At 45.1% G+C, this 13,086-nt stretch overlaps 1 protein-coding gene across 1 annotated transcript in view; it reads right to left on the bottom strand.

Moving 5' to 3' along the window:
• Positions 1-10,624, bottom strand: part of TRPM8 (transient receptor potential cation channel subfamily M member 8) — a 34,478-nt gene extending 23,854 nt beyond the window's left edge. The window contains exons 1-6 of the mRNA XM_036387211.2: positions 10,578-10,624; positions 8,995-9,151; positions 5,484-5,661; positions 3,925-4,097; positions 2,186-2,360; positions 1,181-1,248 (exon numbers count right to left, since the gene is read on the bottom strand). Of these exons, the coding sequence (XP_036243104.2) occupies positions 1,181-1,248; positions 2,186-2,360; positions 3,925-4,097; positions 5,484-5,661; positions 8,995-9,151; positions 10,578-10,579 (753 nt within the window). The 5' untranslated portion in view covers positions 10,580-10,624. The remainder of the gene's footprint in view (positions 1-1,180; positions 1,249-2,185; positions 2,361-3,924; positions 4,098-5,483; positions 5,662-8,994; positions 9,152-10,577) is intronic.
• Between the last annotated feature and the right edge of the window lie 2,462 nt (positions 10,625-13,086).

Raw genomic sequence — 13,086 nt, 5'->3', positions numbered from 1 at the left:
TAACACCAGCAACAAAGTGGTAGCAGAGATCATGCTCTGAATTCACATTGTTTATCCTCCTGACATGCCAAGTTTGATTAACCTTGACAGTGACAGCACAGCTCTGGTGAGAACAGGAAGATAACACCTACAAAAACAAAATCAAATATATAATGCTGCTTCAACTTATTTTTTCTACATCCTACTCTACTGCACAATCCAGCCCCTTTCCCAGCTCTGTACAGGCTAAACCAGCTCTTCCTGCAGTTGGTCAGAGCTTGTCCTCACTGTTCCTGTTCCCTTGACTCCTGACAGCCTGACTCCACATCCCCTCACTCTGAAAGCCCTGGGTCAGGTCCCTTTGCTCTCTCAGACCCTCATCCTCACTCTGGCAAGGTGGATGGGCAAGTACCAACCCTGGGTTTTAACCCTGAGAGAGATTTAGAAGGGATCTCCCTTTCCCCCTCCCCTCAGAGTCACTTACACATCCTGTTTCAAGGAATTTCTTTGCTCTGTTCAGCCTCCTCCTGACTGTCATCTGTTTGAAGGTGATGCCTGGTTCTTCTCCTTGTAGGGGTCAGAGTCAGCAGAGCCCTCCTGCCCTGCTCAGCTGCCAAGACTTAAACCAGGTCTAGATCTAAACTAGACTCCAAATGTATTTCAAATGCACTTATAAGAAACAGGGAGAGAAACTTTTTACATGGGTAGATAGTGATAGGACAAGAGGGTATGGTTTTAAACTACAAGAGGAGAAATTTATTATTTACATTAGGAGGAAATGATTGACTGTGAGGGTGGGGAGGCCCTGGCACAGGGTGTCCAGAGCAGCTGTGGCTGCTCCTGGATCCCTGGAAGTGCCCACGGCTGGACTGGATGGGGACTGGAGCAATCTGGGATAGTGGAAGGTGTTCCTGCCCATGGAATTGGGTGGATGTCCCTTCACATGCTGGGGTGTGGAAGAACTGAGACAACTGAAATGTCCCAGCCAATACTTTTCCAGGATGTCAGCCCAAGGCAGAAAAAATTTAACAGAAACAAACTTAAATTGCAAACAAGGTCCTTCTGTAGCAAGTGCTAGGCAAGCTTCTGTAAATAACAGCACTCTCTACTTCATCAAGTTTCTTCTGGAGCAATCAGTCTTCACTATCAGAGCAATGCCCCTATTGTCATTCCTGGAAATAAAGAAAAGAAATGAACTTACTTTCAAAGTCTCCTTCCCACCACCTTGGGCAAAACACACAATTGGGATCTTCCCACCATAATTAGATTCTGTGAAATATGCAAAAAGAAAAAAGAAGGGAAAATATTAAATCAATTAATGCAGTTTGAACAATTTTTTTTCCTGAGTACAATGAAAGAATTTCCAAACCATTAATGCAAATACTAGTTTGCTGTTGATTTTGCCAGAGTTACTAACAGCTGTTTTTAACAAAAACTCAGTTTTGCCTAACATTCAGACACCCTTCTCCAAAAGAAGCTTTCTGTTCTACAAATCCTAATTTTTGCTATCTCTGAAGTCCTTAAAATTAAATTTTATTGTATTTATCCAGTCCTTTCACTATTCTGAGTCTCAGAGAAAGGTTCTTATCACAAAGTCAAGATACAGAACCTCTGAGTTCACATTTCTATGGGAAAAGAAAGGTAAGAATTCTATAACTCTAGCTGCTAGTGTCTGAGAGACATTCCAAAAAAAAACCACCCAAAACAACCAAACCCAAACAACAACACACCCAAAAGCTTTTTAAGAATTTCCTGCTAAGACCTTTGATTTCTTTTTTTTTTTTTTTGTTTGGTAAAGAAGTGGGTGAAAGAGAAATTATTTAGCAGCAGGTTGCAGGCAGCTCAATCACCCTCATAAATAAATATTTTGGGAAAAAGCCTAACTTCAGCTCCTGTGTAATTGTGCTCCAGCTATCTGGAATTCAGTGACAGGGGGATGGATATAGAAGGGCCAGCTTCTAAGAGGAAGGGAGGGAAGGGCTGTGTAGCTGAAATGATGCATTTGCTGTGACACAAAGGACACACAGAGAGGAAGATGAGGGAAGGTGCTGCTCCTGAAAGAGCTCCAGATGCACTGCAGTTCAGACACATGGTGTGAACCTTGCAGCTCAGCAGCCACAGGATGCTGCCAGTGCTTTCTTATTCCAAGGAAATGACTGTGGCTCAGCCCCAAAGCATGCAGAGGCAGCAGGAAGGAGGAGGATACCTGGGATAACCCTCTCTGAAATGTACTTCTCCAGCTGGGTCCGCACTTTGGCCTCTGTGGTGGGGTGCCCGTGGGTGCCGTTGTCAACCAGCAGCAGATGGGTGTGGTTGTTATCCAGGCAGTACAGGGGGTCTCTCTTCAGGTCATCCATGATGTAGTGGGCCAAGTAGCTCCCCTAAGGGCACACACAGTGTTTGACAAAGATTCAAGGACACACACACCTTATTTATGTGGTGGGACAGTTTTTTAGAGGTGTTCTGCTGTGTTTGGTGGACAAGAGACAAGGGGGGGCTACCCCAGAGCTTCTGATAGGAAGGATGGCAGTGACAATGAGGACACAGCCTCAAGCTATGTCAGGGAAGGTACAGGTTGGATATTAGGAAAAAAAATTTCACTGGAAGAATAATAAAGTACTGGAATGCTCTTCCCAGGGAGGTGGTGGAATCACCATCTCTGGATGTGTTTAAAAAAAGACTGGACATGGCACTTGGTGCTATAGTCTAGGTGAGGTGTTAGGGCATAGGTCAGACTTGATGATAGTAGAAGTCTCTTCCAACCTCATTATTCTGTGATTCTGTGATGTAGATCCTAAACAGCAGCAGCACATACCTACCATGTGCCTTAGCTCATGGGAACCCCTGCTGTGGGGGAGTGCATGGGGAATTCACAGTTGGAATAACCATGGGAGTGGGTTATACCCTAAAGCAATCCCAGACACAGAGTCAGAGCAGCTGAACTCCCACACAGACATGCCAAAATCTGGCACAGCTGAAATCCTCCTCACCAGGCCTGATGTGTGGGACTAACTTGGGCATGAGAACATTTTACTTTCCTTCTGTTCTGGGAAGAGCTCTTGACATTTTGAGGCCGAGCCTCCTCTTTCTTTCCCCACCAACCCATCCATGCAGCACTTGAGGATGTGGTTAAACTGTGAATATGGTGGCAGCACTGGGCTGACAGCTGGACTCTCAGAAGTCCCAGTTTGTCCAACCTTAATTTTAAGCTCATTAATAACCCCATTGTAAGAGCCTAAATGAGATATGTGGGACTCCAGGCAGCTCTCCAAAATGCAGTTTATTCCATCCAAGAGGTTACAGCAATTCAGGGTTGTGGGTGACAGAGCTGTGCCTACAGCTGTCAGCTCCAGCTTCAGGCAGGCCTGGAGACCCCCTGGTTTTGGTTACAATGCATTATATACTTTTCTTCTGGTTACAATGCATTCTATACTTTTCTTTTGGCTACAATGCATTATATACTTTTCTTTGCTGAGCATCTTCATACAGTAGAACCAATCTATACCTTAACTTTTATCTATAGCCTATCATAACTACTATAATTACCATATTCATGTTACTGTTCTCCAATCACTAAAAGTCAGTACATTACAGTTTCAGCTGGAAGTTGTTTTTCAATTTTCTTGCAGTGGGAAATTCTGAGACCTTTTTTCTACTTGCAACTTTGCTGCCTTGTTTGCCTGTGCTCTCTTTCTGCTTGGTAAAAACTTCTTCTGGTTTGGGGTGGGTTTATCCTTTGCTCTAAGCCATAAAAACCCCTTCTAACTAACACAGCCTTTGCCTCCTTGGTTAGCCAGTAAGACTGGCTCTTCTATATCAAAACTTGCTTTCATTCCTATTTTTTCTTCAGATTCTACATGTAAAAATCTTTCTGCCAAGCACACATATCTGTGAGACTTCCTTGTCAAACTTTCACCCTTCCCATAGCCATGCCCCGCTCCTTACGTCGCTGCTGGCCGTGCGGATGAGCGATTCCCGGTTGGAGATCATGCCCCAGGCAGCGATGCCGATGGCCACCACGTTCTCCTCGGAGCTGCGGCTGATGGTGTTGTCCCTGACCACCTCCCCAATGTACTTCATCAGCCCGTAGTGTGTTCCCCCGGTGAAGATCCAGGCTCCTGGAACAACACCCGCTCACCTGGGGGAGCACAGCCAAACACCCACCCTCCCACGGCATCAAAGACATAACCAAACCCCTTCTGTGACCTTGGGGGGTGGCTCTTCAATTAAGCACAAAAGAGAAGCTACACAACTCACCTTATGCTATCACAGGCACCCCTGAGTCCACTCCCCTAAATCCCACTCCTGCTACTTCCAAACCATTAATGCCACACGTGTCCCAAGCGGGACGTAAACTTTAATGAATTTAGGGGTTTTACAGAAGCTGAGGTTTTAGTTAGAGATAAGCTTTATAAGAGTTAATCAAAATAAACGGGCAGGCCCTGATGAAGTTAAGTGTCACAGACATGTTTTATGGAAAATCCTTTCCTTAGGATTTTTCCTCCTGAGAAGCTGAGAGGCCCCAGAAACAAAATGTAAACATTGATTATCTGTTGCTGTGGAATGCAACAGATGCTGTGATTGACCCATGGGGTTGTTTCTAATTAATGGCCAGTCACAGCCCAGCTGTCCAGACTGTCTCAGTCAGCCACAAGCCTTTGTTATTCATTCTTTTTCTATTCTTAGCTAGCCTTCTGAGGAAATCCTTTCTTCTATTCTTTTAGAATAGTTTTAATGTAATATATATCATAAAATAATAAATCAAGCCTTCTGAAACATGGAGTCAACATTCTCATCTCTTCCCTGGTCTTGGGACACCTGCAAACACCACCACACCATCACCCAGTAGTTAAGTAATAATTGATTGCTTGTCAACATAACGTTTGGTTAGCTGGGTTTCTAATGGAGAATATAGGAACTGATAAACAGCTTTTAGGAACATAAGACAATTGTTGCCTCCTCTGTTCTGAAACCAATTGAAGATGGGGAATGGGAGTTCTACCAAGGGTTCATTTGTCATATCTGCATTGAGAAGGTAGAAAGGTCAGAACAAGGAAGACTTCATTTATTTCCTTATTTTGGGACCCCTCCCCATTAAAGGGACCACCAACTCATTTCAAGGAACAAACTGCACATGCTTAATGGCTTTTAAACTAATTACCATACGGAGCAGGGAATGAGAGGTACCAAAGTTATGAATATGTATTTGTATTTTGGGTATTCAATACTTGTATAGATAAAAGGACTCTGTAATCACCTGTAAATCACGGTGTGCATTTGGGAGCTATCCCACAAGAAACACACACTTTCTAACTTTAAACTGCTGGAGAGTCTTTGTCCATCACAGCTGGATATCAGTACTAGATCAATATCCGTATTTTTAATAAATCACAAGTGCAGCAGCCAGATGAGCCCTCTGTGCCCCCCCAGACCCTTGGAGCTGCTGCCCCTGCAGCCCTGCAGTGCAGCAGTGAAGTGGCAGAGGCCCAGCAGCAGGTGCTTACCCTTGGACTGGGCAATGTAGATCAGCCTGCTGAAGATCTTGCGCATGCGGGGCTTGAGCGCGAAGTTCTTGGCGCCGCCCGTGACGGAGATGACGAGGTTGGGGGTCTTCAGGTGCCAGTGCTGGGTCATGAGGTCGTAGAGGGTCTCTGAGTCTGTGTCACACGACAGGCGGATGTACTTGGGGAGAGAAAACAGGAGAACAAACATAGAGGAGATAAATCGAGGTGGCTGGGAACAAGCCAGCAATTGCATTTTCTTCTCTGCTGCACAGCCTCGTTCCAGCAGCCAGGAGATGAAAGGCAAGGTGATGATGAAATCCTTGTTTCTTCCTCTGAAGCACCTTTATCCTTCCCCTACAAGCAGGCACCCAGCCCAGCTTCCTCTAGAGAAGGTAAGAGCAGTTGTGGCATTCACATCCTCTGATAAAATCCCTTTGCCCAGGATTGTTCTCCTGGGAAGCTGAGAAGCCTCAGAGAAAAGGAAAACAATTCTTATCTCATTTGCGTCTCCTGTGCTGTGCTCATGTGGAATGTGTTTGGAGATTGTTTACCCACAGGTGATTGTTCCATTGGATTCTGCTGGGAGTTGTTTTGGCTCTTTGGCCAATCAGGGCCAAGCTGTGTCAGACTCTGGAGTCAGAAGTTTTCATTGTTATCTTTTTAGCATTCAGTAAGTATCCTTTCTGTATTCTTTAGTATAGTATAGTATTCTTTAATAGAATATAGTATCATAAAATAATAAATTAGCCCTCAGAGAACATGGAGTCAGATGCATCATTCCCTCCTTCATTGGGGCATTTCCCAGTAAATACAACAGGCAGTGACCTTGGGCTTCAGAGGAGCTCTGCAAGGATGAACTCACCACCACTACAGCAATTAACTCCAGTGGTACTATTTAAAGCTTGGATTATGAATCAGAGGCAGCATTGTTGCAAGAGAACTAATAATAATAATAATAATAATAATGACAGTTGTATTTTGATTACACTATTCAAATAAATTCCAGGCTCTATGTGAGAGGTGTCCCTATCACAACACTTACCCACTCCAGTGCTTCAAGTACAAGACAAAACAAATACATTAAATTTGTAGTAAAGCTTGAGCACTCTACAAAGATGCCAAAAACCATCTAAGAGAGATAATCTGGCTTCAGGTGGACTTAACATGTCTCCATTTATTTAAAAGCTTCTCTGGCCTTGTCTTGCTTTGCTATTCAAAAGCCCCTTCACAGTTTCCCCACTTTTGGAAGACATCCATGGCTGCACAAGCCAAATCAGGAGATGAAAAGGAGGAGCTTGGACCTGAACCATAGAGGATTTAATATTGATTGCCCAGTACTTGCAGGAGAGCAACACGAAAGGATTACTTTGCAGAGGAAATGTCTCCACCTAAGAGACACTGAACTTGAATAAAAATATTTATGTGCTCCAAGACAGGTTCCCAGAAGGAGTTAAAGCATTCAGGGCATCACAGAGGATGCTGAGCAGGCTCCAGCAGCTACACAGGTGAGCTAAGGGACTCCCACAGCTTCTGCCTTAAGAAGCCTCAGTCTCATGAAGCTTTGGGTGTTTTTCTGGAGAGCATCCCCTATAGGAGAGGAAAAATACCTGGGGTCAGCCCTGCCCACAGCAAAGGTGTCAGCTCCAGTGCAACCGGTGAACTCCTGGGCTCAGCGCCTCCCTCCTGCGCAGTGCAAGGATGCCATCTCGTGGAGCTGCTGGATGCTGCTCCCAGGCCAGGGCTGGGACACAGGAAGCCTTTCTGGGGTCTGGGCTCCCAGAACAGTAAATGCAGCGACTGAGATGCTCGTGGATGTTATAGGGTCTGAGCAGCACAGCAGAAATGAAGAGCTCATAAGCTGGACTTAGAGAGGGTGGGATTTTATAGAATCCCAGACTGGTTTGGGCTGGAAGGGAGCTTAAAGATGCTTTAGTCTCATCCCCCAGGTTGCTCCAAGCCCTGTCCAGCCTGGTTGGGGACACTTGCAGGGATCCAGGGGCAGCCCCAGCTGCTCTGGGCAGTGCCAGAGCCTCATCACCCTGCCAGGGAACAATTCCTAATTCCCAATCTCCCATCCAGCCCTGCCCTGTGGCAGTGGGAGCCATTCCCTGTGTCCTGTCCCTCCATGCCTTGTCCCCAGTCCCTCTCCAGCTCTCCTGGAGCCCCTTTAGGCCCTGGAAGAGCTCTGAGCTCTCCCTTTCAAAACCTTCTCTTCTTCACCCTCAGCTCTCCCAGCCATCCTCAAACCTCTTTATGGGTTTGTTCACATCTCATTTCTGCTCAGAACATTTTAGGACTTGTGTGTCCTAAAAAGCACAATGCAGGGTACAAAACTTCCCATCCCTCACTGGTAATTGACAGCAATTCTCAGGTTACCCTGAGTTTGAAGTCCTCCCTGCTGTGCATCAACAGAAAACACTTGGCAATCTTCAGGAGCAGCAGGTGCCTTGCTGTGTAGGGAATAAGAACGGGGAATTGAGATGTGATTCCAGCCAACATTCCGATGGGATGGACTAGGAGAGCTATGTGTAGTGTTTGAACAAAGAATGCTCTGAAATATGCACAGTGGCCTTGAGAGTCCACGTGAAACAACTGAGGGCCCATGAACTGATTCCCAGAGTTGGAAGTGGAGAAGACACAACCTAAGGAAAGAACATTTAACCTTTGAGAAATCTGAAATATTGCAAGAGAACAAAGCACTTTTTGTTCCAGTACAGTCACACAGCAGCTTACAACAAAGCATTACAAAGCTAAAACTTGCATATCAAAAAACACGTGAAGTACATGGATCTGTTTAAGCCTGATTTGAAATTTCCAGTCTCATTTCCCACTCAAGTGCTTCTTATTTCTGCTACTTTGCATAAAACAAACCAAATTCATTTACATAGCAGGCTCTGATTTTCCTCATTTGTTTTGATTGTCCCAAGCAACCTGCACTGGTGTTAAATGTCAGCCATTTAGAGGAGGCAGATGAGCTCAGCCACATGTGACTTGTCACAAGCATCAGTATAAATCACCAGAAACAGCAACAGCAGCTATTTTCTTCTTCCCACACCTCCACTGTCCACACTCAGAGCAAAGACACAAGGAAAAAAAAACCAACAAATTGAATCAAAGTTTTGAAGTTCCACAAATATCTTACATCCCTCCAGAACTCTCCATCCTGGGAAACATTCAATATGCAATCGTTTATAGGCCTGACCAAGCTGGTCTATGTGGATATAAAATAATTCAGGGATTATTTTCTATCCATTCACTCTCATTCACCCATTCTCCTGCCATGCCTGGAAAGAGAAAATCTCTTTTCACTCCCATGACCAGCCTCACCAACACGTAACACAGAGGGAATTATCCTTTGTTACCTATTTTCAAGGCTTGAAAAACAAGCTTGTGTCCTTTGTAGCTTCTCTCCTGCCATCAGAATAAAATCAATTTCACTTTCCTTGCTTTTGAGGAGCTCCCACTGGTACTCCACAGGGCCCTCGCGAATATCCTTAATATTTCCACTTACCTTTCCTCTTTTCCCCAAGTTTTCAAACTGAATGTCCCCGAAGGCATCAGTAGGAAGCTCCTTGGTGTGCTTCTTGTAGTTCCATTTCTCAGTGGTGTTAACCTGGGTGCCCTCTATGTGCTGATTTTCAGGGTATCCACATTTACATAAGTTACCCCTGAAAGAAGAGGGAATAGCCATCCCTGAGGAATCCTGAGCACAGGAAAGTGAGCTCTGCCAGCAAGGACAGCAGCAGGTGGAGCTACAGAACCAGTTGTGTGTGGGACTCTACTGGGATTTAGCACCTGACAATGCACAGCAGCACCTGATCCTGCTTCCTCCCCCCCAAACCTGCTTCTGCCCAGCACTGGGAAGTGGAACCCAGCTCAGGAACCAGGCTATGCTGAGGGGTTTCTTCCCCTTTTTCTGCCCTTAACCACACAGGACGAGTTCACTGCATCTCCTCTCCCAGGTAACAAGTGACAGGACAAGAGGAAAAGGCCTCAGGTTGTGCCTGGGGAGGTTCAGATTGGATATCATGGAAAAAAAATGCATGGAAAGGGGTGTCAGGCATTGGTACAGGCTGCCCAGGGTGGTGGTGCAGCCACCATCCCTAGAAGTATTCCAAAATCACATGGATGTGGCACCTGAGGACATGCTTTAGTGGTGGTGCTGGGCTGGCTTGATTTTAAAGGTCCTCTCCACAGCCCACATTCCTGCTTCCTCACAGGACATGGAGAAGGGGGAATTGCTTGTCTCCTTTAGAAAGGTTTCTTTTACTCTGCTGTACCTTGCAAATGAGACCTGCTTACCTTAAAAATATCTAGAAAAAATAACCCAGCAAGTCCTGCAATCCTCTCCCAGAGGGCTTGCAGGAAGAGAAGCTGATGAGCACCAGCTCCTCCATCCGTTGTTGGTGCCTTGCCAGACATCCCATTTTTGGTGGCAGAGCAGGACCCTGAGTGAGACTTTCTGAAATGAGACTAATTTCCCTCCCAGCTTCAGAGAAGAGTGGTGTCAGAGATCCCTCAGAGCTCAATATCAGGATTTCTGCAGCTGTGTTAGTTTGATCACTTTTCTCCTGAGACAAAAAAAAACCCACCCCAAAACCACAAAGCAACATTATGGTCCTCAAACCAGCACTGCACTGGTACCTGTGCCTGAAAATGGAGCCAGTTTAATACCCTGTCTTAAGAGAACATCAGCCTGAGCAAAACTTAGTGCCTGTGTAAGGTTTGTGCATGAAATTTGTGATTTGGGTTTAAAAGGAAAATTTAAATTATGCAAACCTCTGATGCATACAGCTTGTCATATACCAATAACAGTGCTGCATCCTTCAAGCATCCTATTACCCCAGTTATGCTTCAAATAGGGAATTTGATATTAAACCCTGTGACAGAGCTGCTGGAAGATGAGATCCCTAGTTTTGCATCAAGTTACTTGTGGAGTAACTCAAACAAGGAGACTGAGGTGAGATTGCACTGCTAGATCCAGGCTCTGAACAAAAAACCCCAAAACTTTTCCCCCTGCCTTTGCAGACAGAAATCCCCTCATGTACCAGCCCCCCATTCTTGAAAAGCAAGAGAAAAATATCTCCTCCTTACATGGACTTGGTGTCTTTTGTAAAAAAGACACATTCTCTCTTCTTAAAGTTTTCTTGGATGAAGTTGGCCAAATCCTGGAAGATAAATTTTATAAGTTTATTTCTGATAACTCACAAAACAGATGAGACCTCAGTAACTTCACAGACACTGTGAACACAAAGATACTGCTTAAAACACTATGGCAAACATTCTTCCCAATGGTAAAAAGAAAAAAATAAAGATTAAAAAGAGAACACTGGAACGTTCTTTAGGGTAGGGGCTGTTTTAATTCAATACACAGACCCCAGCAGGAGTCCAGAACTACTTCAAGTCCTCCTTTATGGGAGCTCAGTGGAATGTGAAGTCTCTCCAGCTTGTTTAACCATTAACTCTGCTATTAACCTTGAAACTCCCCGGAGAAGCTCTCACACTCGGGGGATGCAAATTCATCCCTCATCTGCCTCTGCAAGCTAAGAAAGCAAAGAGAAATTCTCACGTGCTGATGAAGTGTTGGGGGGGTTTTGTTTGCTTTTAGGTACAGCTTAGATTTGTAGGGCAAGATTTCACCTGGGACACAAAGGGAAGACAGGCAGCCATAGTTCAGTTGTTCAACACAACACTTGTGGTTAAACAGCAGGTAGAAAAAGTTATTCCAAGCAGAAAAAAACCTTTCAAGCATTATATCCAAAACAAGGAAAATGGAAGGGAACGCATTCAACCAGTAAAAGTCACAACCATGCAAGACCAAAAAAAATAAAAGGAGAGGGAAGCAATTGCTGAAGTCCTAAGATTTGGCCATTGAGGCTTTCTGCTAAGCCATCAGGAGCAGGGAATCTGCCACACAGTTGCTGGAGTCAGCAATCTTTCAGGCATGAAAGGATGTTTAACAGAACCATATGTTGGCTGCCTTGGCCATCAAGCTGGGGTGGTTCTTTACACACACAAATTTGCCTCTTGCTGCCACGTGGGACGTGGTTTAAAACCAGAAGTGATGAAGAAAACACAATGAAGAGCTGCAGGGCTCAAAAGGAAGGCAATCCACCCTCAGGGTTTCACCATGCCAGCTGCTGCTTGAAGGTCACTGGTTAGGAAAGTGTCTCCACAAAGGGGAAAGTGACAAATCCATCCCATCCTGCTCCTGACCTGACCGAATTCCCCACCGTGGGCCCCTCCCAAGGCACCAGCATGCACCAGGTACTCACAGCATCGCTGCAAGCCACGTCTATGCTGCGAGACATGCTGGAATAGAGGAGCCTGGAGCTCTCAAAATTGCCATTCCTTCGGTGTCTCATGCTGCCCATGGAAGCCTGGAAAAGCAGGGTAGAGGGGGAGATGGAGGAGAACCAGACAACAGCAAGGGCACTTTGCACCCTAGCAAGGCAAGGAAGAGGGTATTGGAATCCAGCATAAAGAATTAGGAAGAGGATTATTCCTAAAGTGTGAAACAAAAATTCAGAAAAAATATTTTCTATTATTTCATACCACAAAGAGACTTTCTTTTATCTTTCCCCTCCCCAAAAAACTCCAAGTCAACATCTTTTGAGAAAGGAACATACCTTAAGTGCCATCCCATTCAGTTCATTCCCATATTTTAACTCTTTTGTCTCTGATAAGAAAGCTCAGGTTTATATATATGAACAGTCCTTTATCCAATGTATTTGCAAATTAAAGGGGATATGAAAGAAACACTTCAGGCACAGAGGAAAAAGTGCAGTGATAAAGCAGCTGGCCCAGCAGGACCCCAGGAGCTTGGAGGAGCAGCACCACCCACCACTGATCCCACTCCTGGAACAAGGACAATCAATGTGCAAACCAAAGAGCAAGTGGATTTAAATATTGGATCCAAAATTTAGGAAGTGAGCTGTAGAAGCAAACACATTTCAATTGCCCTCCAAAGCAGATCTCTGTGTTGAAGTCCCTGTCTTTGAAGGAGCATCACTGCACTTGCAGCAAAGCACAGAACAAAATCATATTTATTCTAATATAAATATTTCAATTCCCTTTGTGCTACTCTGTGAATAATATTGGAAAAGGTCTTTTCCTGAAAGAAAAGCTGTCAGCCAGTGAACATGGGGAGCTCAGAGCCTACTTGTGCTTCCATCACTGTTTTCTCTCCTGCCTGTGTGCTCTGGGTTTGCCCCTGGGGTAACACTGCCACTGCATGGCACACAAAGCACCCTTCCCAGGCACAGCATCACTGAAGCATCACCCTGTAAATGCAGAACTCCTGAGAGCCAAGAACCAGCAGGTGTGAACATTTCCTTGGGGCACCCAACACAGGAGGAATGGCACAGGCAGTGGGAAGCTGCAGCTTCAGTAAACAGAATTGATGGGATGTGATGTGAGCAAGCCCCCAAAGCAGTAAGAAACAGCAACTTTCCACAAAGACACAAATATTTATGTGTTATGGCTATTTTAAAAATCCTTTGAAAAACATTCTGTGTTGAGGGGGAGCATGATTGACTCCGTGTTGTTTACTGTGCATGGCAGAAGCTCTCAGCTACTTCTCCCAAATTCTGCAGCATGCCCA

The sequence above is a fragment of the Molothrus ater genome, chromosome 7, assembly GCF_012460135.2.
Source record: "Molothrus ater isolate BHLD 08-10-18 breed brown headed cowbird chromosome 7, BPBGC_Mater_1.1, whole genome shotgun sequence".
In the NCBI taxonomy this organism is placed as follows: domain Eukaryota; kingdom Metazoa; phylum Chordata; class Aves; order Passeriformes; family Icteridae; genus Molothrus; species Molothrus ater.
The sequence above is the reverse complement of the archived record's forward strand: the minus strand, read 5'-3'. Positions and strand labels throughout refer to the sequence as shown.